The 23,317-nt window shown below is 42.7% G+C and overlaps 2 protein-coding genes and 5 non-coding genes across 7 annotated transcripts; 1 reads left to right on the top strand and 6 right to left on the bottom strand.

The window, feature by feature from the left end:
• The first annotated feature begins 150 nt into the window (after positions 1-150).
• LOC139386010 (phosphorylase kinase, gamma 1a (muscle)) lies at positions 151-13,594 on the top strand. Its single transcript, XM_071131338.1, has 10 exons — positions 151-604; positions 3,168-3,310; positions 6,992-7,170; positions 7,754-7,808; positions 8,044-8,109; positions 8,371-8,534; positions 9,268-9,358; positions 9,763-9,916; positions 10,396-10,521; positions 12,236-13,594. Exons 2-10 carry the CDS (start codon positions 3,228-3,230, stop codon positions 12,500-12,502), a joined length of 1,185 nt encoding a protein of 394 aa, XP_070987439.1. The 5' UTR covers positions 151-604; positions 3,168-3,227; the 3' UTR covers positions 12,503-13,594.
• A 62-nt stretch (positions 13,595-13,656) lies between these two features.
• Positions 13,657-22,316, bottom strand: LOC139386009 (T-complex protein 1 subunit zeta). The gene is made up of 14 exons (XM_071131337.1): positions 22,067-22,316; positions 21,501-21,564; positions 21,117-21,251; positions 20,694-20,867; positions 17,311-17,414; positions 17,104-17,214; positions 16,542-16,701; positions 16,112-16,194; positions 15,738-15,834; positions 15,314-15,461; positions 14,559-14,692; positions 14,291-14,393; positions 14,119-14,191; positions 13,657-14,016 (listed from the first exon to the last, which is right to left on the bottom strand). The coding sequence occupies exons 1-14, from the start codon at positions 22,201-22,203 to the stop codon at positions 13,944-13,946; spliced, it is 1,596 nt and encodes a 531-aa protein (XP_070987438.1). The 5' UTR covers positions 22,204-22,316; the 3' UTR covers positions 13,657-13,943.
• On the bottom strand, positions 15,014-15,150 carry LOC139386449 (small nucleolar RNA SNORA15). Its single transcript, XR_011629049.1, has one exon. It is a non-coding gene; the product is annotated as a small nucleolar RNA SNORA15 (small nucleolar RNA).
• LOC139386448 (small nucleolar RNA SNORA15) lies at positions 15,908-16,045 on the bottom strand. Its single transcript, XR_011629048.1, has one exon. It is a non-coding gene; the product is annotated as a small nucleolar RNA SNORA15 (small nucleolar RNA).
• Positions 16,276-16,411, bottom strand: LOC139386452 (small nucleolar RNA SNORA22). The gene has a single exon (XR_011629051.1). It is a non-coding gene; the product is annotated as a small nucleolar RNA SNORA22 (small nucleolar RNA).
• Positions 16,911-17,045, bottom strand: LOC139386451 (small nucleolar RNA SNORA15). Its single transcript, XR_011629050.1, has one exon. It is a non-coding gene; the product is annotated as a small nucleolar RNA SNORA15 (small nucleolar RNA).
• LOC139386453 (small nucleolar RNA SNORA22) lies at positions 21,336-21,475 on the bottom strand. Its single transcript, XR_011629052.1, has one exon. It is a non-coding gene; the product is annotated as a small nucleolar RNA SNORA22 (small nucleolar RNA).
• Positions 22,317-23,317: the final 1,001 nt, after the last annotated feature.

The following is a 23,317-nucleotide window of genomic DNA, read 5'->3' as shown; positions in this document are numbered from 1 at the left end:
AGTTGTACAATCACAATTTGCTTGTAACAAGCATAGGATCTAATAAAGCTGATGTGAATCACATTAAATAATCTTAGTGTCTCTTGTTCTCTCAACCCTGATGGCTCTTTTGCACACAGTGATCATGTGATTAAGTATTACATCAATCAGATCATCCTTGTGGAACATTTGAGGGACACTAGACTAGAGCAAGAAGAACATGCAGTTATTTGTATGCAGTTTCTTTATTATTGAAGTACTACTACTACAGTACATTTGTGCCACCTGTTATGCCCATTCACTTATCTGAGACCTGTTGCATGCTAACTATTAGCGGGGATGTCACTGATTAGAATGTAAACCGGGGTGTTATTTCATGAATAGGAAGAAGATATGTGTACACGCGTTAAGGCCCTGTGCTCTTCAACTAGCACGGATTTATTTTTGGCATCTGACATTAGAATTCGCCCTTTTCATATGCTAGCACAGTCCACCATGAAGACTTACCAACTGTGTTGATATCGTTAGTGAGCCAGTTGCTCGTTTGTTCCTTATTTTTATGAAGTGTTTGAATTATGATGGATTTAACTGCATTGTAAGGACTAAACGCGCATTGATTGATACGGTGAGTGTTGATCGTGGGAATTTCGTGTTTGTTCAACTTGACAAGACCGCGATTTAAAAGGTCAAATAGTGACGAGTGAAATGTACGACAGTTGATGGCTGATTTGTTTCCAAAATGGCTTGCGATTCAATCGGTTAATTTGTAACAATGCTGGAAATTGTGTAATAGTGTATGTAACAGGCTGATTGATGATGCTCGACCCACTCAGAACAGAACAATAGTGTATCTTGTGTATTCCACAAAATGCAATGCTCGCATGCATTATGGTAGATTAATTATATATAGGAATGGTTACATATTAGTCCATCAAATATTTCTGGAATACTTAACAAAAATGTAATCATTATATAATGTCGCGTTCATTCACGTGCCAGTCGGAACTAGGAAACTCAGAAATACCCGACTTGCTAACTGGTTGAAGCGGCACGTGTACTACAACCAGTTAGTAAGTCGCACATTTCCTAGTTCCGATTAGTACCTGAACGCAGCAGAATGCGTAGGCTAAATCAATACTGTTTTAAAATATATATATTTTCACGGGTTTATGAATAACCTAGTGTAATGAGAAATAGCCTAGCTATATCTATTATATTCTGTCACACGTTGTTCTTTCCCTCTGATCATGGCCACCTAGGGAGGGGGCCGGGGGCGGAGCTTCGAAATGTCATTATATAGGTCGTATTTAAACCAGTTCAACATGGCATCTGCAGCTATATACCGGGTCTACCTGTTCTGTTTACACATACATACAGTTGAAGTCGGAAGTTTACATACACCTTAGCCAAATTCATTTAAACTCAGGTTCTCACAATTCCTGACATTTAATCACAGTAAAATTTCCCTGTTTTAGGTCAGTTAGGATCACCACTTTAATTTAAGAATGTGAAATGTCAGAATGGTAGAGAATGATTTATTTCAGCTTTTATTTCGTTCATCACATTCCCAGTGGGTCAGAAGTTTACATACACTCAATTAGCATTTTGTAGCATTGCCTTTAAATTGTTTAACTTGGGTCAAGCTTCCCACAATATGTTGGGTGAGTTTGGTCCCATTCCTCCTGACAGAGCTGGTGTAACTGAGTCAGGTTTGTAGGCCTCCTTGCTTGCACATGTTTTTTCAGGTCTGCCCACAAACTGTCTATGGGATTGAGGTCAGGGCTTTGTGATGGCCACTCCAATACCTTGACTTTGTCCTTAAGCCATTTTGCCACAACTTTGAAAGTATGCTTGGGGTCATTGTCCATTTGGAAGACCCCTTTGCGACCAAGCTTTAACTGATGTTGTGAGATATTGCTTCAATATATCCCCCAAATTGTCCTACCTCATGACGCAATCTATTTTGTGAAGTGCACCAGTCCCTCCTGCAGCAAAGCACCCCCACAACATGATGCTGCCACCCCGTGCTTCACGGTTGGGATGGTGTTCTTCGACTTGCAAGCCTCCCCCTTTTTCCTCCAATCATAACGATGGTCATTATGGCCAAACGGTTCTATTTTTGTTTCATCAGGCCAGAGGACATTTCTCCAAAAAGTGCAATCTTTGTCCCCATGTGCAGTAGCAAACAGTAGTCTGAATTTTTTTATGGCTGTTTTGGAGCAGTGGCTTCTTACTTGCTGAGCGGCCTTTCAGGTTATGTACCTGTTTCCTCCAGCATCTTCACAAGGTCCTTTGCTGTTGTTCTGGGATTGATTTGCACTTTTCGCACCAAAGTACGTTAATCTCTAGGAGACAGAATGCATCTCCTTCCTGAGTGGTATAATGGCTGAGGGGTCCAATGGTGTTTATTCTTGCGTACTATTGTTTGTATAGATGAACGTGATAGCTTCAGGTATTTGGAAATTGCTCCCAAGGATGAACCAGACTTGTGGAGGTGTACACATTTTTTTCTGAGGTCTTGGCTGATTTCTCTTGATTTTCCCATGATGTCAAGCAACGAGGCACTGAGTTTGAAGGTAGATCTTGAAATACATCCACAGGTACACCTCCAATTGACTCAAATTATGTCAGTTAGCCTATCAGAAGCTTCTAAAGCATGACATCAATTTATGGAATTTTCCAAGCTGTTTAAAGGCACAGTCAACTTAGTGTATATAAACTTCTGACCCACTGGAATTGTGATACAGTGAATTATAAGTGAAATAATCTGTCTGTAAACATTTGTTGGAAAAATGACTTGTGTCATGCACAAAGTAGATGTCCTAACCGACTTGCCAAAACTATAGTTTGTTAACAAGAAATTTGTGGAGTGGTTAAACGAGTTTTAATGACTCCAACCTCAGTGTATGTAAACTTCCGACTTCAACTGTACATACATACATACACAACCATTGTCAAACAATTGGGCTACTGTCACCAAAAACCTACATCAATTGTCTCCTATGTGCTTGCCTATATTGCTGTTAGGAGTTTAGAATTGAATTATTTTGGGGGAATTACATTTTTACTTTAAATTTCATACTATTAAACTTTTTGTTAAAAGGTCAATCAACTTCACAAATACAGCTCAGTTTAATGCGAAAGTGAGTTTGCCCTGAATATGACCTGCTGTGTTTCCTTGTTCCCAGCTTGTTATCAGCAGCAACAGTACAATAGTCTAGTTTCATTGGATAACCAGTCACGCCAACATGACCAAAGAGGACGAGATCCCGGATTGGGTGGGAGCTCAGGAGTTCTATGGCAAATATGACCCAAAGGAGATCCTGGGAAGGTATGGTATCATTTGTATGTCATATGGAATTATTTTCATGTACATGAGGTAAAAAGAACATGAAGGTATTTTCTATTAATTCACTGCATAAAAATAGCCTGGCCCCAGGTCTGTTTGTGCTGTACACCTGAAACAAACTCAAATGTCACCTCAACAATGTTTGGCAATGCATCACAATGACCATATGAGTTGGCTATACAGCCCAAAACGATCTGGGACCAGAGGAGAACAGAAATAATAATAAACAGAAACTCTAAACACACATCAACCACCCCTCAGTCTAGACTGCTTATGGAAGGGAATTAGGGTTCTGGGAACTCACTATTAAACCCTGTCATCAGGGACATCCTTTGTGTCGTATCACTGTGTGTGGTTTGTTAATCAAGAGAGGTATGCCATTACGTAACTAAACTATGTATTATTGAGCCGGGCGGCATTCATTTGAGCGTGTTTTAGGACAAAGGTTTTGGCACCGAACAGTACTAGTGATTGGTCAGCTAGTAGAGTCATTGTGTCATCCCACACAAGTGACCCCCATGCCACACAGGGGGTCACTTGTGTGATAAAGAAATTGCATTATTTTCAAATCCAATTTTATTTGTCACATGCACCGAATACAACAGGTGTAGATAGACCTTACGGTGAAATGCTTACTTACAAGCCCTTAACCAATAATACAGTTTTAAAAAATAGTTAAGAAAATATTCACTAAATAAACAAAAGTAAAAAATAAAATAAAATAAAAAGTAACACAAAATAACAATAGAGAGGCTATATACAGGGGATACCAGTACCGAGTCAATGTGCGGGGGTACAGGTTAGTCAAGGTCATTTGTTCATGTAGGTAGGGGTAAAGTTTCTATGCATAGATGATAAATAGCGAGTTGCAGCTGTGTAAAATCAAAGGGGGATGACAATGTAAATAGTCCAGGTGGCCATTTGATTAATTGTTCAACAGCCTTATAGCTTGGGGGTAGAAGCTGTTAAGGAGCCTTTGGATCTAGACTTGGTGCTCTGGTATCGCTTGCCGTGCAGTAGCAGAGAGAACAGTCTATGACTGGGGTGACTGGAGTCTGACAATTTTTTTGGGCCTTCCTCTGTCACCGCCTAGTATATAGGTCCTGGATGGCAGGATGCTTGGCCCCAGTGATGTACTGGGCCGTAGGCACTACCCTCTGTAGCGTCTCACGGTCGGATGCAGAGCAGTTGCCATACCAGGCAGTGATGCAACTGGTCAGGATGCTCTCGATGGTGCAGCTGTAGAACCTTTTGAGGATCTGGGGACCCATGCCAAATCAGTCTCCTGAAGGGTAAAACGTGTTGTTGTGCCCTCTTCACGACTGTCTTGGGGTGTTTTGACCATGATAGTTTGTTGGTGATGTGGAGACCAAGGAACTTGAAACTCTTGACCTGCTCCACTACAGTCTATCGATGTGAATGGAGGCGTGTTCGGCCCCCCTTTTCCTGTAGTCCACAATCATCTCCTTTGTCTTGCTCACGTTGAGGGAGAGGTTGTTGTCCTGGCACCACACTGCCAGGTCTCTGACCTCCTACCTATAGGCTGTTTTATCGTTGTTGGTGATCAGGCCTACCACTGTTGTGTCGTCAGAAAACTTAATGATGGTGTTGGAGTCGTGCTTGGCCACGCAGTTGTGGGTGAACAGGGAATACAGGAGGGGACTGAACATGCACCCCTGAGGGGCCCCCGTGTTGAGGATCAGCGTGGCAGATGTGTTGTTGCCTACCCTTACCACCTGGGGGCGGCCCGTCAGGAAGTCCAGGATCCAGTTGCAGAGGGAGGTGTTTAGTCCCAGGGTCCTTAGCTTAGTGATGAGCTTTGTGGGCACTATGGTGTTGAACACTGAGCTGTAGTCAATGAACATTCTCACATAGGTGTTGCTGGGATGATGTTGTTGATGTGAGCCATGACCAGCCTTTTAAAGCACTTCATGGCTACTGACGTGAGTGCTACGGGGCGGTAGTCATTTAGACAGGTTACCTTAATGTTCTTGGGCACAGGCATTATGGTGGTCTGCTTGAAACATGTAGGTATTACAGACTCGTCAGGGAGAGGTTGAAAATGTCAGTGAAGACACTTGCCAGTTGGTCCTTGCATGCTCTGAGTACACGTCCTGGTAATCCGTCTGACCCTGCGGCCTTGTGAATGTTGACCTGTTTAAAGGTCTTGCTCACATCGGCTACGGAGAGCATGATCACACAGTCATCTGGAACAGCTGGTGCTCTCATGCATGCTTCAGTGTTGCTTGCCTCGAAGCAAGCATAAAAGGCATTTAGCTTGTCTGGTAGGCTCGCGTCACTGGGCCGCACGCGGCTGGGTTTCCCTTTGTAGTCCGTAATAGTTTGCAAGCCCGGCCACATCTGACAAGCGTCAGAGCTGAGTGTAGTAGCATTCAATCTTAGTCCTGTATTTACGCTTTGCCTGTTTATTTTATTTTTTTGCCATTGTTTCTCACAAGTATCACAGAACGTTAACAAAGACAGGCCAGATCAAAGACGAGATAATTCATCATTGTTTTTTGTACATAAAAAAACACATTTAGTATGTGGGCCACATGAGAATAAAACCCACCACAACCCTGTTGTTGCCAGCATCATACAACTAACAGAGCCATTCTACCCTTGTCAGCACAAGTTAGCCATTTACCTTAAATAAAACCTTGATAAAGCTTTACCACTGTTCTTATTGGGCTGGTGGGCTCTGTAACATGTCACATAAACAACAGTGCACTGTATAGTATGGCATAACACACACATCACCTGTATTATCGGATCATTTTCCTGCACATGTAGAGAGCGACAACATGCTTTTAGAGAGAACACCTGTATTTTAATTTACTGAGGGGTATGTACTTGTTTTTGTGGCCCAATGCAGCTTAATGTCATTCATTATATGGAGTATAGGCCTACTTGCAAAGTGCAGAATATTCTCAAAAAGAAAATGGTAAGGATGAACATGTTTTTGAGGATGCCTTAATATATAAAGCTGTGCTTCAGATATTTGAAATATTTTATCTGATAGGGATAGCCAATCATTCTCAGCCTTGTGAGATTTTAGCTCTAGTATATGTTCTGCATTAGATACACATTGTGTCCTCTATTGGTTTATTTGGAGTTGTATTACATCCTATATAATCTCTCGTGGACAGATGCACGTAACATAGATGGTAGTAGCATCTGTCGACAGACTGTGGAACGCGACGACCAACAAGGAACTTTGTTCTGGTACGCAGATTTTTCTGTCACTTATCGTTTGAACAAATCACGATTTGGCTTCTTTTGAATTTGGGTAGGAGAGGGGACATTTTGCCCATAGATTTGCACGAAACTCGCTAAATTTCCATTTAGAGAGATTGAGATTTCGCTAGTCCCGTTAGTACATTTTCTAAAACGTCTCCCTTGTAATTATAGTACATATAAACTCCCCACAGAATTTAATCTTAAATATTTGACGCAATTCCACAAGATTTTAGTTCTGGGTGTCCGAGAGAACATCCTAAAGAGTGATGATTGCCGTTGTTTTTTGCTATGGAACAAATCTAACAAAATAAATTCCACTTGAGTATTCAGCTGTACAAATAAAATAAAAACTTGAAATGTGTGTGATGTAATTTACTACCTTTTAGATATGACGCTGTTTGTTTTTCTGTCCTTGTGCTTCAGGGGGGTGAGTAGCGTGGTGCGACGTTGTATTCATAAACAAACCCAACAGGACTATGCGGTCAAAATCATTGACGTCACTCCTTCTGACAAGATCTCGGCTGCCGAGATCGAGGAGATCAAAGAGGCCACAGTGAAGGAGATTGATATTCTCAAGAAAGTCTATGGAATGGACAACATCAGTAAGCAAAATAACACCACAATGCGTACATTATTGACACTTTAATGGAACTTAATGTATATAATAACAAAACTACTTGAAAAAACTTGAGGAAGAAACTCACACATCCATCTAGCCTATTCCTGGAGTAGGCTTAATCTGAATTCGGAAAATGGGCCCGATAAAAACATTATTCCCTCATCTGGTCAAATATGGAGTGTGGAGCACGTTGACGTGGATCTCTAAAGTTATTTTACAATAACTTTGTTCAAAGGTTATGTCTACGCATCCTAGGGGGTTGGACAACTTTAGCTTTTGCTTTCCTCTACTGCTTCATAACCATATTGACTGCGCATCACTTGTTTAGCTAGAAAAGGTCAAATTGATATTATAACATCTGTTTAACTCTATGGCTATGTTTACACATATTTTTTTCCCCCACTAATTGATCTTTTGACCAATCACATCAGATCTTTTCACAGCAGATCTTTTCAGAGCTGATCTGATTGGTCAAAAGACCAATTTGTGAAACAAATATCAGAATTGGGCTATCTGTTCTACTGGTTGTAGACATACATCATAACAGGCCTATTATCTCTCCACAGTCCAGCTGAAGGACTGCTATGAGTCAAAAGCCTTCTTCTTCCTGGTGTTTGACCTGTAAGTATCCAGACAGACTCTGCAGCATACAATCACGTAATCTGTCAATTTCCTAACAAGGAATCTTACAAATATTTATACAACATTTAAAAAACACTATCCAATCAAGGTACAAGGAAGAGTGACATGTTTAGTGCACTGGTGATTTTTTCAGTGATTATACAGAGTACATTTGACTCAATACTTTCAGGCCCTCGGGATGTATGCATACCAATATAATCTGTCTCTCTCCCAGGATGAAGAGAGGAGAGCTGTTTGACTACCTCACAGAAAAAGTAACTCTGAGTGAGAAGGAGACCAGGTCAGAAACTCTACCTCACACACATTCATTCACTATCTTATTGCGTACATCTGGGTTCGGTCCCCTCAAAAATGTATATCTGGACAAGACTGTTTGTGGTTCAGGGGTTCATTAAGACATTTGAGGGACATTGAGAGATTTGCTGTGTGAGTGCTGTAGAATTTGAGTGATTTGAGACTAGTTAGTTTGGCCCTAATGGGCATGTTTAGGGAGTGTGAGAGATATAGATCAGAAGGACAACATTTCCCTATTTTTCTGAAGGAAGATCATGCGTGCACTGCTAGAGGTGGTTAAATTCCTCCACGACCAGAACATCATCCACAGAGACCTCAAGCCTGAGAATATCCTGCTGGATGACAACATGGACATCAAGCTCACTGACTTCGGCTTCTCCCTGCAGATTGAGCCTGGACAGACACTCAACGGTTAGTAGTTTCTATCAACAGATGTGGGGTCTACGACTGGCAAAGAAAATCTAGTTAATTACTGTCCCACTCAATCTCATTCTGACTAAATTAGCAGTGAAATCATTGTAGAAAGTTGTCAGGATACCCCATGTCCATAATTGCATACCACATAGAATTAAGCATTATAGCGGAAGGTAATGAGCGCTTCATACTGGCTGCTCAGTCAGTGGAAGGAAGCCTCATGTTTTGAACGCTGTGGCGCTAAGTTTTAACACTAGCTGTCAGTGCTATGTAGAGGAACCCTTTCTAGCTAGTCAACGCCCCTAAATCCTCGTCCACAACCCACTCCCCTTCTGTCCTGTCCCTGTCGTTTGCTCAAGCAAAGGTTAAGATGCAACAGGACACTTGCTGAGCTATTTGCTGTTCCCAAATCATTAGGAGCATGTGTTGACCTTTTAAAAGGCGATGCTGTGACCTCTCAGCATGCACAGAACTTCAGACTAGGAACTGCAGTCAGTTTTTTTGTGGTAAAATACAATCCACACTTATACGTTTGTCAACAAATACTATATATAGGTTCAGGTTGAATGATAAACATGCAACGAACAGTCAATTACTGTAGTAGACTATGATGTGTTTCCTGTATCAGCTTGAGACTTTCATTTACATTTATTGTACTCATAATTATGAGAATATTAATTATTACTAATATTCACCTAGCAATGCCCCCTCTATCTGTTTTCTACACCAGAGGTGTGTGGGACCCCTGGCTATCTGGCTCCTGAGATCATTGAGTGCTCCATGGACCCCAACCACAGGGGATACGGGACTGCAGTTGACATGTGAGTACTCCGATTACACACAACTACCCATTCACCTTTCCATCTACCCGCTGGATACCAGATCTTGGGTTAACTGCCTTGTTCATGGGCAGAATGATAGATTTTTTACATTCGTCAGCTCGGGGATTCAATCTTGCAACCTTTTGGTTACGAGTCCAACGCTCTAACTACTAGGCTACCTGCCGACAAAATAACCTGGCTTTTTATACATGACCCTAAGCATGATGTGATGTTAATTAACTCATAAACCACACCTGTGTGGACGCACCTTCTGTCAATATACTTTGTATTCCTCATTTACTCATGTTTCCACTATTTTGGCAGTTACCTTTATATTATATGGTGAAATAAAGTCCTAGAAAAAGTATCACTATAATCCTGATGATGATTTATTGTTATTCCAGATGGAGTTCAGGGGTGATCTTGTACACTCTACTGGCTGGATCCCCTCCCTTCTGGCACAGAAAACAGATGATGATGCTTCGTATGATCCTAGCTGGGAACTACGACTTATCTTCTCCTGAATGGGACGACCGGTCTGACACTATCAAAGACCTAGTGGGTTTGGAAGGATTAACACTGTAGCTTCAAAACATGGTTAAAACTATACTTCTGATCTCAAGGATAGTCAGCTGCATTCATAGCTCTGTCAATGAATTCACTTTATTGGTCCATTTGCATGGATACTGTTTATTTTTTGCTGTCACAGTACCCAATCTGACACACATCACAGGCTGGGAGCAGTGCCCATGGGGCACAAGGGGTAGTGCCTTGCTCAATGGCAGAACGGCGGCATATGTATACGGGATATTGAAGAAGGCTCACTCCCTGCAGATTTCCTCGCTGGCAGCTCAGGGGTTCCAACCCTTCGGTGACCGGCCCACCCCTATAACCTCGAGGTTACCTCCTCCCCCTAATTTGAGAGTGCCTACACTTCTCCAGCCGCATCCTTCAGCTGTTTGTCAGAATGGACACTTTTTTTTGAGGGGGGAATCCTTGATTGCCCCTTAAATGTTGCCTCATGTCTCTGTTTTCAGATCTCCAGGATGTTGATGGTAAACCCAGATCAGCGTTATACAGCCCAAGACTGCCTGAACCACCCCTTCTTCCAGCAGTATGTGGTGGCTGAAGTAAGACACTTCACCCCCAAGAGGAGGTTCAAGGTAAGAGCAGCAACACTATACAAAGATTCCCATGTGATGTGGAATCAACACCACGGTTGGGGATTTATGTTTGAGTTCAGAAATCCTCATGGAAAATGAGTTTAATAAATGTCAATATCGGAACTGACTGGGATCGATGGCAATATGACACCGTAATATCAGTCATAGGTCAAATAAATCCTAACATGCAGTCTGATGTACAGTCGTGGCCAAAAGTTGAGAATTACACATATTAATTTTCAAAATCTACTGCCTCAGTTTGTATGATGGCAATTTGCATATACTCCAGAATGTTATGAAGAGTCATCAGATGAATTGCAATTAATTGCAAAGTCCCTCTTTGCCATGCAAATGAACTGAATTGCAAAAAAAACATTTCCACTGCATTTGAGCCCTGCCACAAAAGGACCAGCTGACATCATGTCAGTGATTCTCTCGTTAACACAGGTGTGAGTGTTGACAAGGACAAGGCTGGAGATCACTCTCATGCTGATTGAGTTCTAATAACAGACTGGAAGCTTCAAAAGGAGGGTGGTGCTTAGAATCATTGTTCTTCCCCTGTCAAACATGGTTACCTGCAAGGAAACATGTGCTGTCACATTGCTTTGCACAAAAAGGGCTTCACAGGCAAGGATATTGCTGCCAGTAAGATTGCACCTAAATCAACCATTTATCGGATCAAGAACTTTAAGGAGAGCAGATCAATTGTTGTGAAGAAGGCTTCAGGGCACCCTAGAAAGTCCAGCAAGTGCCAGGACCGTCTCCTAAAGTTCTGGCAACCACCAGTACAGAGCTTGCTCAGGAATGGCAGCAGGCAGGTGTGAGTGCATCTGCACACACAGTGAGGGGAAGACTTTTGGAGGATGGCCTGGTGTCAAGAAGGGCAGCAAAGAAGCCACTTCTCTCCAGGAAAATCATCGGGGACAGACTGACATTCTGCAAAGGGTACAGGGATTGGACTGGGGTTGTCATTTTCTCTGATGAATCCCCTTTCCGATTGTTTGGGGCATCCGTAAAAAAGCTTGTCCGAAGAAGATAAGGTGAGCGATACCATTAGTCCTGTGTCATGCCAACAGTAAAGCATCCTGAGACCATTCATGTGTGGGGTTGCTTCTCAGCCAAGGGAGTGGGCTCACTCACAATGGTACCAACACATCCTCCGAGAGCAACTTCTCCCAACCATCCAGGAACAGTTTGGTGACGAACAATGCCATTTCCAGCATGATGGAGCACCTTGCCATAAGGCAAAAGTGATAACTAAGTGGCTCGGGGAACAAAACATCAATATTTTGGGTCCATGGCCAGGAAACTCCCCAGACCTTAATCCCATTGAGAACTTGTGGTCAATCCTCAAGAGGTGGGTGGACAAACAAAAACTCACCAATTCTGACAAACTCAAAGCATTGATTATGCAAGAATGGGCTGCCATCAGTCAGGATGTGGCCCAGAAGTTAATTGACAGAATGCTAGGTCAGATTGCAGAGGTCTTGAAAAAAGAAGGGTCAACACTGCAAATATTGACTTTGCGACAATAAAAGCCTTTGACACTTATGAAATGCTTGTATTTATACTTCAGTATTCCATAGTAACATGTGACAAAAATATCTGAAGACAGAGGCAGCAGACTTTGGGAAAATTAATGTCATTCTCAAAACTTTTGGCCACGACTGTACATAGAACCAACACATTCTCACCCCCATCGTCATGTCACCAGGTCGTCTGCATGACAGTGCTGGCCGTGATGCGCATCTACTGTAATTACCGCCGCGCCAAGCCTATCACCAAGGAGGTGATCAAGAGTGACCCGTACGCCATCAAGCCCATCCGCAAGCTAATCGACGCCTGTGCCTTCAAGATCTATGGCCACTGGGTCAAGAAGGGCCAGACCCAGAACAGAGCCGCCCTGTTCGAGAACACTCCCAAGGCCATCTTGCTGTCCATGGCTGCAGAGGCCGAGGACTCCTCCATGCACTCCTGGTAATGATGCTGTTTCTCAGTCCAGGTCCTAAGAAGAGGGAGGTGGGACTCTACATTAGCTTGCCATCTGTCTCAATTCTCTATCCTTTTAAAATCCAATGGTGTTAAATGTGTACGGCTGCACACATCTGGAGAAAGGACAGAATTGGGCTGGTATGTCATTAGGCTCAGCTCAGGATTTGACTCCATCTGTCTTAAATTGGGCTTATTAAAGCATTGGTGTGACGCAATAACAAAAAAAACTTTGGGTTGGACACTTTAGAGATGTAGCATGAGATATAGCTTGTTCTTTGTATCAAAAAGGAGGGTTGGTGAAAATCCATGCTAATGGATTGCAGCTATTTGTCGCTTGACTGGTATGTCTTTTAAACCAGTGGTTCTCAAACCTCTCCTCAGGGACCCCCAGCCGGTCCATGTATTTGATATATTCCACACCGGATTCAACTCGTCACTAATCAGGCCTTTGAATAGGTGAGCTAGTTTAGCGATACAACAAAATTGTGATACGTCTGGGGGTCCCAGAGGTTTAGGAACCAGTTTTAAATTGTGGATTGATCAAGACTTAGGAAATATCCTAGAACTATACCCTCCAACACCTGCACTGAGGAATATTGGTCTGTGTTTAGTACATAATGGAACAAATAGCTAGACATCCACAGTGAAATGTTTCATCACTTTTCTATGGCTTATACAGTATTGCAGGTGTCAGAAAATTCAGAGATGGAAATAGTGCACATCCAGGCTCTCTATTCTTTTCCAACATGAGTATGGTGTCTAGTATATAGATGTATTCTGAAATGTTGCTCCCTTCTGAAATATTCTGATAGTGTTAAAGGTCATTTCAACCATATAATGAGCCTCAAATTCCATATGCATAGAGTTATGTAAAAGACAATTGCTCTGCATGCAAAGCTTCTTAGTGCTAGTGATTCTCCCTTCGCTCAGTATGTGCAATGAGTCCGGCATGTACATTTATTTTGACATACTTTGTGGGTGATACTGTACTTGGTCATGTACTGTAAACTGTTTAAGGGAGCATGAGAACACTAATTGTATGCTAACATTGATTCATTTTATTTATTAAATCTCAACCTGATTGTATGTGATTGGTGCAAAACATATAGCTTATGATTGATTATAATGAGCTGCAAACTCAAAGCCAAGCTACAGGTTTATTACATACTAAGAGTGAGGTTTATACATTCTTGGTATGAGCCATAACAAAAAAAGGAACACATGTGGGATGAAAGTGTCCATCCATGTATAATACGACATTACAGACATGTCAACAAGCAGGGGAACAAGATAATTCTCCAATCACCACCTCGGATGAGAACCTAATACTGGTCCATTTATTCCCCTAGTTATTCTACAAGGCTGCTCTCATAACTAGTATCTGAAGTGGTAGTCATCCACAAGAACCCATCTCAGTCATCAGTTCTGACCTAGCCCTTCAGGGATGACATGCCTGCTCTCATGATCTCATCCACCAACAGGATGTTGCTGGCTATTACCGTGCTGTGGACAGAAAACAAATCAATAACAGTTGAATCCAAAGGGTCATTGAATTTTAAATATGAAGGGTCATACTGAATTGAGATTAAAAGGGTGTGTTCTTACCATGAGTGAAGGAGTTGTTTCTTAACACTGTAGTTATCCCAAACCCCAGCTTCTGAAGCGACCATTGGTTCACCTAAAGAAAAATAGGTACATTTAAAGAGATTTTAATATTTTTGTTTTGACATAGGAATGTGAAAAATCCATATCCTCAGTTTGAGGTTAAATTCCATACCAGAGCTCAGGTCAACTCCAACCAGCTGACCACTCTCTTTATACTCAGTCTGGAGTTTGACCAGGGTCTCCATGGGATCATACCCAGAGTTCTGGGCTAGTACCTGGAGAGAAAGAAACAGTCAGTCAGCAGTACTTAGATCTATTGCCAAGACTTAACTAAAAGCTGATGTCCTTCATTGTCAGAGTTAAATAGATGTTATATCAATAGAATGCCAAAGCACGGAAGGCATTGACAAAAATAAATAACTTCAAGACTCATTACATACCTTAGGGATGATGAGGAGGGCATCAGCAAAAGCCTGCACACCCAGCTGAGCCCGGCCCTTCACTGAGGGTTTGTGCTTTATCAGAGCATCATGCACAGCCACCTCGAAGGCCCCGGCCCCTGACACCACGCAGCCTGCAAAGTCAACACTGGGATCAGACTCTGAACAACAGCTGACTGGCTGATAAGCAATACTGAAGGGATCAGACTCTGAACAACAGCTGACTGGCTGATAAGCAATACTGAAGAGATCAGTCATTGATATGGGTAGGCACACATTGAAAAACAAAAGGATTTCTAAAAGGTATTATACACACAAAATTAAGTGATTTGAGGCAGAGTGGTGTTTGAAAATGTGAATGGATGCCATCTGACCACAGACTTCTCAACATTCCATAGGGAATGACTTTACAGCGGGCTGTTCCTGAAGAGTTTTAGTATGCATTTAAACTAGCTACTTGTATTCACTTCTCCAAGGAGTAGGTGAGGCACAGGTCAGCACTAACCTTTAGTAAAGAAGTAGTGAAAGGATGTTTTTGCATGGTGTCTGATTGCATCTACTACTGACAGAGTAACACATAATTCGTCCATGCCTACAAATCTATTCCAGCATCGTTACAGAATCAGTCCCATCTTGATAAAACCAAACTCTTCCCCCACTCAATATCATCTGATAGTAGAGCTGGATTCAAATAGTTGCTGAGTTTGATTAATCCTCCCTAGTGTCAGATGAACTTCCATTGCAGCAGCACGTACCATCCTCGATGGCGTTCTTGACGGCCCTGAGCCCATCCCTGACTGCATCTTTGATCTGGGTCAGGGTGTGTTTGTTGGGTCCCTTCACAAGCAGGGTCACTGACAGGGGGTTTCCACACTTCTCTATGAATGTGTACTTCTCCTCACCCTGTATGGGGGGAGAAACCATGACATTACATATTTAACTTCATGATAAACCACGATATCATACACATTTTTACCAAATAATAGATTTTCATAGTATTGGAAAGAAGAGGCATGGCAAGCTGATAGGCCCCTTTTGTATCCTCAGTGGGGTGAATGTGGCCAGTGATTCCTCCCACCCACACCAGGAGGAATTCTGTACCAAATGTTTTGGAAACTGGTACAGACCATTTGACGGTTTGTCCTGGTCTAGAGGTAAAGACCCAGCATGTTAACTCACCAGGGTGTGTTCATAGACCAGACCAGCCTGGCCCAGGCATTCTGGGGTGAGGTCTTCAAAAGAGTTCATGGCAATACCTCCACAGGCCAGGGTGAGTCTGGGGGGGGGGTAAAATGGTCAGCAAGACACTCAAATATTACAATTAGTCTCTCTCTCACACACACACACACACTTGTAATCACTCCTCCACTGAATAGGTGAGGCACAGGACAGCACTCACATTTAGTAAAGTAGGAATGAAAATATGCTTTTGCATGGTGTCTGACTGATTTTACTACTGACAAGAGTAACACAGAATTCATCCATGCACAAGAGTACCTTTCCAAGATGCACTGTTCAAGCTTGTAAACAGGCAGGCTATATAGTTTTTGTACCTTTCCATGTTCCTTCTCTTGGTCCTACGCAGAGCTACAATGCCCTCTTTGGCCAGAGCATCCAGGGAATATGGGTCAATGCCCTGTAAGGAGTAATTAAAAATATATATATATTTAATGAACCCAAATGTAATTCAAATCACTTTTTAATATGCTGCAATACTGAATGTACTGGTCTGCTGAATACATGTGGAGGAGAATGCAGCTCCTCCAATGCAGAGGTTACAGACCACACTTTACTGTAGCACAGAGTAAAATCCAGGGGAGCTACAAAAGCACACAAGGGTGTTCACTGTGCTGTCAGACACTTCTGCTTAATAAGTTAGTATTGCCTGAGAGTCTTCAAAAAAATTCCTTTGAAAGATTGATGATAAACGTATTTTGGAAATGTGATCTTTCACCAGTGAATAAATTAAATTCCTAGTCATACCTTCTGGTTGAGGACCACAAAGCCCTTGCTGTTATCAGCACAAACTGCGTTCTTGAGCTCGATGATCTTCTTCACACGCTCCTCGATGAACTTCCTCTCAGCAGCCACCAGCTTCTCCCTCTCGCCAGCACTCTTGTAGAAGAAGCCAGAGTTCACCTCACTGAAAGTAAAGCAGGGGTTTGAACTGACAGTTTAGAAATCCATGCTCTTTTCACAGGACACTATTGGGAAAGTATACAACATAGGCGGTCACACTACAATCCCCTTTACTGTAGTAGTTACATCCTATAATATTGACTTTCCAGTGACCAAAAATCATTCCTGCTTAAAAAGAGCTTTGCCACATCTCTGAAATTAACTAAACTGCAGGACTGTATTCACTTCTCCATAGAGTAGATGAGGCACAGGTCAGCACTCACATTTAGTAAAGAAATAGTGAAAGGATGCTTTTGCATGGTGTCTGACTGGATCTACTACGGACTGTAACACAGAATTCATCCATGCCTACACATTTAGTCCACCTAGTAAAAGCCAAAGATAGCTGTGCTAACATTATACTGACGTTTTCTCATATTCCAAAGAGGCATTGCAAGTGAGCACAAAGGCGTCCTCTACCCGCTTCTTCATGTCTGGATGGCGGGCGCCGTGGTCCAACACCAGGCCTCGGATCAGCCTAGGGAGGGGACAGAAAAGGTCACAATGTTGGACACAATTCAAATGTACACATTGTCAGTGACTGTTTATGAGTGAGAGTGATATGTACACTCACTGTGTGTCGCTGTCAGTCTTATGCTTCATCTCCATGATCTCTACCATGAACAGGTCAATAGGCTCATTGGGTCTGTGGATAGCCAGCACAGCATCCACCACAGCCTGAAGAATATCCCCCAAGTAAAGGGAGTGAAGTTATTAGATGTGCTGATCATACAATCAAATGACAAGTACAGCATTGGTTGATGGAAGAGCCCCCCCCCCAAAAAAAGTCCCACACCAGCCAGGCTCAAGTAAATGCTCTAAGTCAGGGATGCGTAACTCCAGTCCTCGAGGGCCTGATAGGTATGTTAGCTGGGGCAAAAGTGTGACACCAGACTCCAATAGACCAACTAATCATGATATTCAGTTTAAAATGCAATTGACTTTAAAAAAGATATATAAAAAAATATTATTATTATATTTTTTTTAAAGGCTGTTTGCGCTAGAGATGGGGAAAAGTGTGACCAGATGAGGACTACATTAACCCATCCCTGCTCTACACGGCCAAAAGTATGATCATCTCATTCCAAAATCCTGGGCATTAATATGGAGTTGGTCCCCCTTTTGCCATTACAGCCTCTACTCTTCTAGGAAGGCTTTCCAATAGATGTTGGACCATTGGCGCAGAGACTTGCTTCCATTCTGCCACAAGAGCATTAGTGAGGTTGGGCACTGATGTTGGACAATTAGGCCTGGCTCGCAGTCAGCGTTCCAATTAATCCCAAAGATGTTAGATGGGGTTGAGGTCAGGGCTATGTTCTTCCACACCGATCTCAACAAACCATTTCTGTATGGACCTCGCTTTGTGCACTGCAATGCTGAAACGGGAAAGGGACATTCCGAAATTGTGGCGACAGAATCTAGAATGTCATTGTACGCTGTAGTGTTATGATTTCCTTTCACTGGAACTAAGGGTCCTAGGCTGTACCATGAAAGCCCAAAGCATTATTCCTCCTACAAACTTCACAGTTGGCACTATGCATTGGGGTAGGTAGCGTTCTCCTGGCATCCGCCAAACCCAGTTGACTGTCGGACTGCCAGATGGTGAAGCGGGATTCATCACTCCAGAGAACGTGTTTCCATTGCTCCAGAGTCCAATGGCGGCGAGCATTACACACGCTTGGCATTGTGATCTTAAGCTTGTGTGCGGCCGCTTGGCCATGGAAAGCCATTTTATGAAACTCCCGACGAACAGTTATTGTACGGACGTTGCTTCCAGAGGCCGTTTGGAACTTGGTTGAGAGTGTTGCAACCCGAGGACAGAATGATTTTACGCGCTATGCGCTTCAGCACTCGGAGGTCACAGAATGGGACCATCCACTTCGCAGCTGAGCAGTTGTTGCTCGTAGACGTTGCCACTTCACTATAACAGCACTTACAGTTGACCGGGGCAGCTCTAGCAGGGCAGAAATTACAAACTTTTATATATATAGTGCAAGTAAAAAAAATGTAAATGCAACATGGAAGTGTTGGTCTCACGTTTCATGAGCTGAACTAACGTCCCAGAAATGGTCCATTCGCACAAAAAGCTTATTTCTCTCAATTTGTTCACATCCGTGTTAGTGACCATTTTTCCTTTGCCAAGAGAATCCATCTACCTGACAGTTGTGGCATATCAAGAAGCGGATTACACAGGTATACCTTGTGCTCGGGACAATAAGTCCATTAAAAATGTACAGTTTTGTCACAACAAAATGCTACAGATGTCTGAAGTTGAGGGAGCATGCAATTGGCATGCAGACTACAGGAATGTCTACCAAAGCTGTTGCCAGATAATTTAAATGTTAATTTTTCTACCATAAGCAACTTCCAACGATGTTTTAGAGAATTTGGCAGTACATCCAACCGGCCTCAACAGCAGACCACGTGTAACCACGGCAGCCCGGGACCTCCACATCCAGCCCTTTGACCTGCGGGATCTTGAGACCAGCCACCCGGGCAGCTGATCAAACTGTGGGTTTACACAACCTAAGAATTTCTGCACAAACTGTGAGAAACCGTCTCAGAGAAGCTCATCTGCATGCTTGTTGTCTGCATGCTCCTCACGAGGGTCTTGACCTGACTGCAGTTCAGTGTCATAATCGACTTCAGCGGGCAAATGCTCACCGTCGACGTCGACTGGCACGTTGGAGAAGTGTGCTCTTCACGGATAAATCCTGGTTTCAACTGAACCGGGCAGATGGCAGACAGCATGTTTGCTGTTGTGTGGGCGAGCGGTTTGCTGATGTCAACGTTGTGAACCGAGTGACCCATAGTGGCGGTGGGGTTGTGGTATGGACAGGCATAACCTACAGAAAACAAACCAAATTGCATTTTATGGACGGCAATTTGAATGCAGAGACACAGAGCCCCATATACTACCCACCACTGCGACCTGTATGCTCTCGTTGGCTGGCCCTCGCTTCATATCCATCGCCAAACCCACTGGCTCCAGGTCATCTATAAGTCGTTGCTAGGTAAAGCCCCGCCTTATCTCAGCTCACTGGTCATCATAGCAGCACCCACCCGCAGCACGCGCTCCAGCAGGTATATTTCACTGGTCACCCCCAAAGCCAATTCCTCCTTTGGCCGCCTTTCCTTCCAGTTCTCTGCTGCCAATGACTGGAACAAACTGCAAAAATCACTGAAGCTGGAGACCCATATCTCCCCCACTAGCTTTAAGCACCCGCTGTCAGAACAGCTCACAGATCACTGCACATAGCCAATCTGTAAATAGCCCATCCAACTACCTTATCACCATATTGTTATTTACTTGCAAACTCATCTTCTGCACATCTATCACCCCAGTGTTTAATTTGCCATACTGTAATAATTTCACCACTATGGCACATTTATTGCCTCACCCCCTTATCCTACCTCATTTGCACACACTGTATACAGACCTTTCTATTGTTTTATTGACTGTATGTTTGTTTATTCCATGTGTAACTCTGTGCTGTTGTTTGTGTCGCACTGCTTTGCTTTATCTTGGCCAGGTCGCAGTTGTAAATGAGAACTTGTTCTCAACTAGCCTACCGGGTTAAATAAAGATGAAATAAAAATAGAGATCTGTACACAATTCCTGGAAGCTAAAAATGTTCCTGTTCTTCCATGGCCTGCATACTCACCAGACCTGTCACCCATTGAGCATGTTTGGGTTGCTCTGGATCTACATGTACAACAGCGTGTTCCAGTTCATGCCAACATCCAGCAACTTCGCACAGCCATTGAAGAGTGGGACAACATTCCAAAGGCCACAATCAACAGCTTGATCAACTCTCTGTGAATGAGATGTCGCCCTGCATGAGCCAAATGGTGGTCACACCAGATAATGACTGGTTTTCTGATCCACGCCCCTACTTTGTTTTAACTGTATCTGAAGAACAGATGCATATCTGTATTCCCGTCACAAACACACACCTCTGTGAGGAGATCAGCCAGCTCGGCGTGGACCTTGGTCCTGAGGGAGGTGCGGGCCACGTGGATGAGGGTCTCTCTGTCCATCTCTCTGGTCACCTTCATCTCCTCAAGCACCTTCAGAGCCTTATCCTTGGCTGCCTCAAAACCTTCTGCTATTATCCGTGGGTGGAGACCCTTTTTGGAGGCAAAGACAGAAAATACAGGTTGGGACAAAACACAGGAATAGGGGGTTAACTAATGGTACTGGGATGCAGATTATGCAACCTGCTTTATTGGCACCGATTCTACATGTATCAATTACATAATTTTAAGTCATCACACAACCTTACTAAAATAAAGCATTTCATTTCATCAAAATCCCTTCCCTTATCTAGGAAACTATTTCAATTACATGTTGGGGGCTTCCCCCAAGCCCCATCTCACCTCTGACACGTAGAGGTCTGCTTGTTTCAGGAGCTCTCCAATGATGAGCACATTGGATGTTGTACCGTCCCCTGTGATGTCATCCTGTGCTGTAGCTACTTTGGCAATCAAGGATGCTGTCGGATGCTGGATTTGCTGATTGAAGACAAGACTTTAGTGTCAAAGCAAGAATATAAGGCAACACATCTCACAATTAGTAAGGTTACAGATGTTAGATGAAGATGTACTGGTCTACTGAATACATGTGGAGGAGAATGCAACTCCTCCAATGCAGAGGTTACAGACAACACTTTACTATATCACAGAGTAAAATCCATGGGAGCTACAAAAAAAAGCACACATGGGTGTTAACCGTACATCAAACTCATGGGATATTTGTCTTACCATTTCGTGCAACAAGACATTACCATCTTTGGTCAGCTTTATGTCACCAGCCCCTGATACAAGCCTGCAAACAAGCACACAAAACATAATTTGTTAGAGGCTCAACAAATGGATATTTAAAACATGACTAGATGCATTGTACACTAATGTCTCTAATCACGAGTATAGCTAGAAAACAATGAGACTAGTTGTATATAAACTGATAGTAAGCTTTTCAGTTATAGTAGTCTCCAAATGATCTAGGTATCTGCTGATTATCCTTTATAGCTAATACCATTGATTGGTCAAATAATCCAGTGCCCATTGTAAAACCACTCCCTGATGATAATTCAGATAGCTACAATTAGCTAGCTATAATTTAGCTACGTATTTTGGAGGTGGCTAGGAAATCCACTATCAAGCAAGCTAACATAGTTTCTTAAAGAAACTACTGCGTACAATGGATCTGACAAAATAAACATATCTAATACCATAAATGGTCTACTGGCTGCCAGGATACCACGATGTTAGCTAAACTAGCAGCAGTAGCATGCTAACTGCTAGCGAGCATGGCCAGTTGCACTCACATTTTCATTGTTCCTTTTGGTCCCAAATTACTTTTGAGCACATCCTGAAGACCCCGAGCAGCACTGATATTTACTGCCAGAGCGGCTTGAGCACGTGCTACCTCAGCTTTCGGGTTTAATGCCTTTATAGCAGTCATGGTGTAAACATTTGCTATTCAGTTTCTCCACGCTGTAGAATTTACTGTAAAGGCTAACGCTAAATCAAGAAAGGCCGGTTTCTGGAACTCTCTGGGCTTCACGTGCGGAAATTGACATTGATCCCTCCTTACTGTCGTCTTATTGGCCAGATGTTAGGCGGAAATCCAAATTACCCTGTGTGATTGGTGAAACAATAGGTAACTAAAATATAGAAAAGGCGGAGTCAACCTTTTTGTTCATGAGGTTCAATTTGGCAATGAGCGGCGCAAATTCACATATCTTTATAATACAAATCTGTTCAAGCTCAGCTGTTTAGAAGAGGATGTCATTTATAAGTCATATTAAAAAAATGCCCTACTCCTTTTAAAAATCTACCATCATGAGAAACTACTTTGTATGAAATGAAATATTAATATGGACATAAATAGCTAATGTATATGTAAAAATAGATGTCATTTGTCTCACTGTCAAAAAGGCAATGCAGTTGGGGGCGGAATATAGCCATCTCGAGACAACACCGATATAGTATTTTTTCTGAAATTTGCCGGGATGTCACGTTTCCTACTTATCTCAGTACACTCGTAACAATTTAATCATTACGAAATTTATAGTAGATCAAATAAACCTCACGTAGCAAATAAGCCACCAAATTCGACACTCTCACTGATCTCCACACAAAACTCATTGCTTGGTGGGCGAAGCAACGAAAAAACGCCACCTGCTGGACATTTTTTCTACCGAGTTGGGCATCTCACCTCTTGGGTTACGTAAAAGCAGAGATATTAGAGAAAGGAGGAGATAAGAATCAAATAGGTCAGTTAATGTAACGCCCACCCAGCACCCTGTCGAAGTAAATCGTCACGAAATCCCTTCTCAAAGTCAGGATATGAGTCGATAAACATGCATATTTTCCTCGAAAGTATATGTCACGATTCCAAAGCTATACAATATTACAGATAGCAAGTTAATTATCCCACATCTTGGAATATGTGTGTAATGTACTTCTTGTTGACGAAATACATGCTAATTTTGAGTTTTTGAGCTAGCGCCCAACTGACTCCATTTCATTCCTCTACTTGTCCCAAAATCACAGAGTGCACCACGCGGCTCATT

The sequence above is a fragment of the Oncorhynchus clarkii genome, chromosome 27 (assembly GCF_045791955.1).
Source record: "Oncorhynchus clarkii lewisi isolate Uvic-CL-2024 chromosome 27, UVic_Ocla_1.0, whole genome shotgun sequence".
NCBI lineage: Eukaryota > Metazoa > Chordata > Actinopteri > Salmoniformes > Salmonidae > Oncorhynchus > Oncorhynchus clarkii.
The sequence above is the reverse complement of the archived record's forward strand: the minus strand, read 5'-3'. Positions and strand labels throughout refer to the sequence as shown.

Excerpts from the sequence above, each read along its gene's own strand:
- LOC139386010 (XM_071131338.1), top strand. The coding sequence starts at position 3,228 with ATGACCAAAGAGGACGAGATCCCGGATTGGGTGGGAGCTCAGGAGTTC. Across the intron at positions 8,110-8,370 it reads CTGAGTGAGAAGGAGACCAG|GAAGATCATGCGTGCACTGC; the intron begins GTCAGAAACTCT and ends ATTTTTCTGAAG. Across the intron at positions 10,522-12,235 it reads CCCCCAAGAGGAGGTTCAAG|GTCGTCTGCATGACAGTGCT; the intron begins GTAAGAGCAGCA and ends TCATGTCACCAG.
- LOC139386009 (XM_071131337.1), bottom strand. The coding sequence starts at position 22,203 with ATGACTGCTATAAAGGCATTAAACCCGAAAGCTGAGGTAGCACGTGCT. Across the intron at positions 16,702-17,103 it reads TCTTTGGAATATGAGAAAAC|TGAGGTGAACTCTGGCTTCT; the intron begins GTCAGTATAATG and ends CTTTACTTTCAG. Across the intron at positions 14,394-14,558 it reads CCCTCCTCATCATCCCTAAG|GTACTAGCCCAGAACTCTGG; the intron begins GTATGTAATGAG and ends CTTTCTCTCCAG.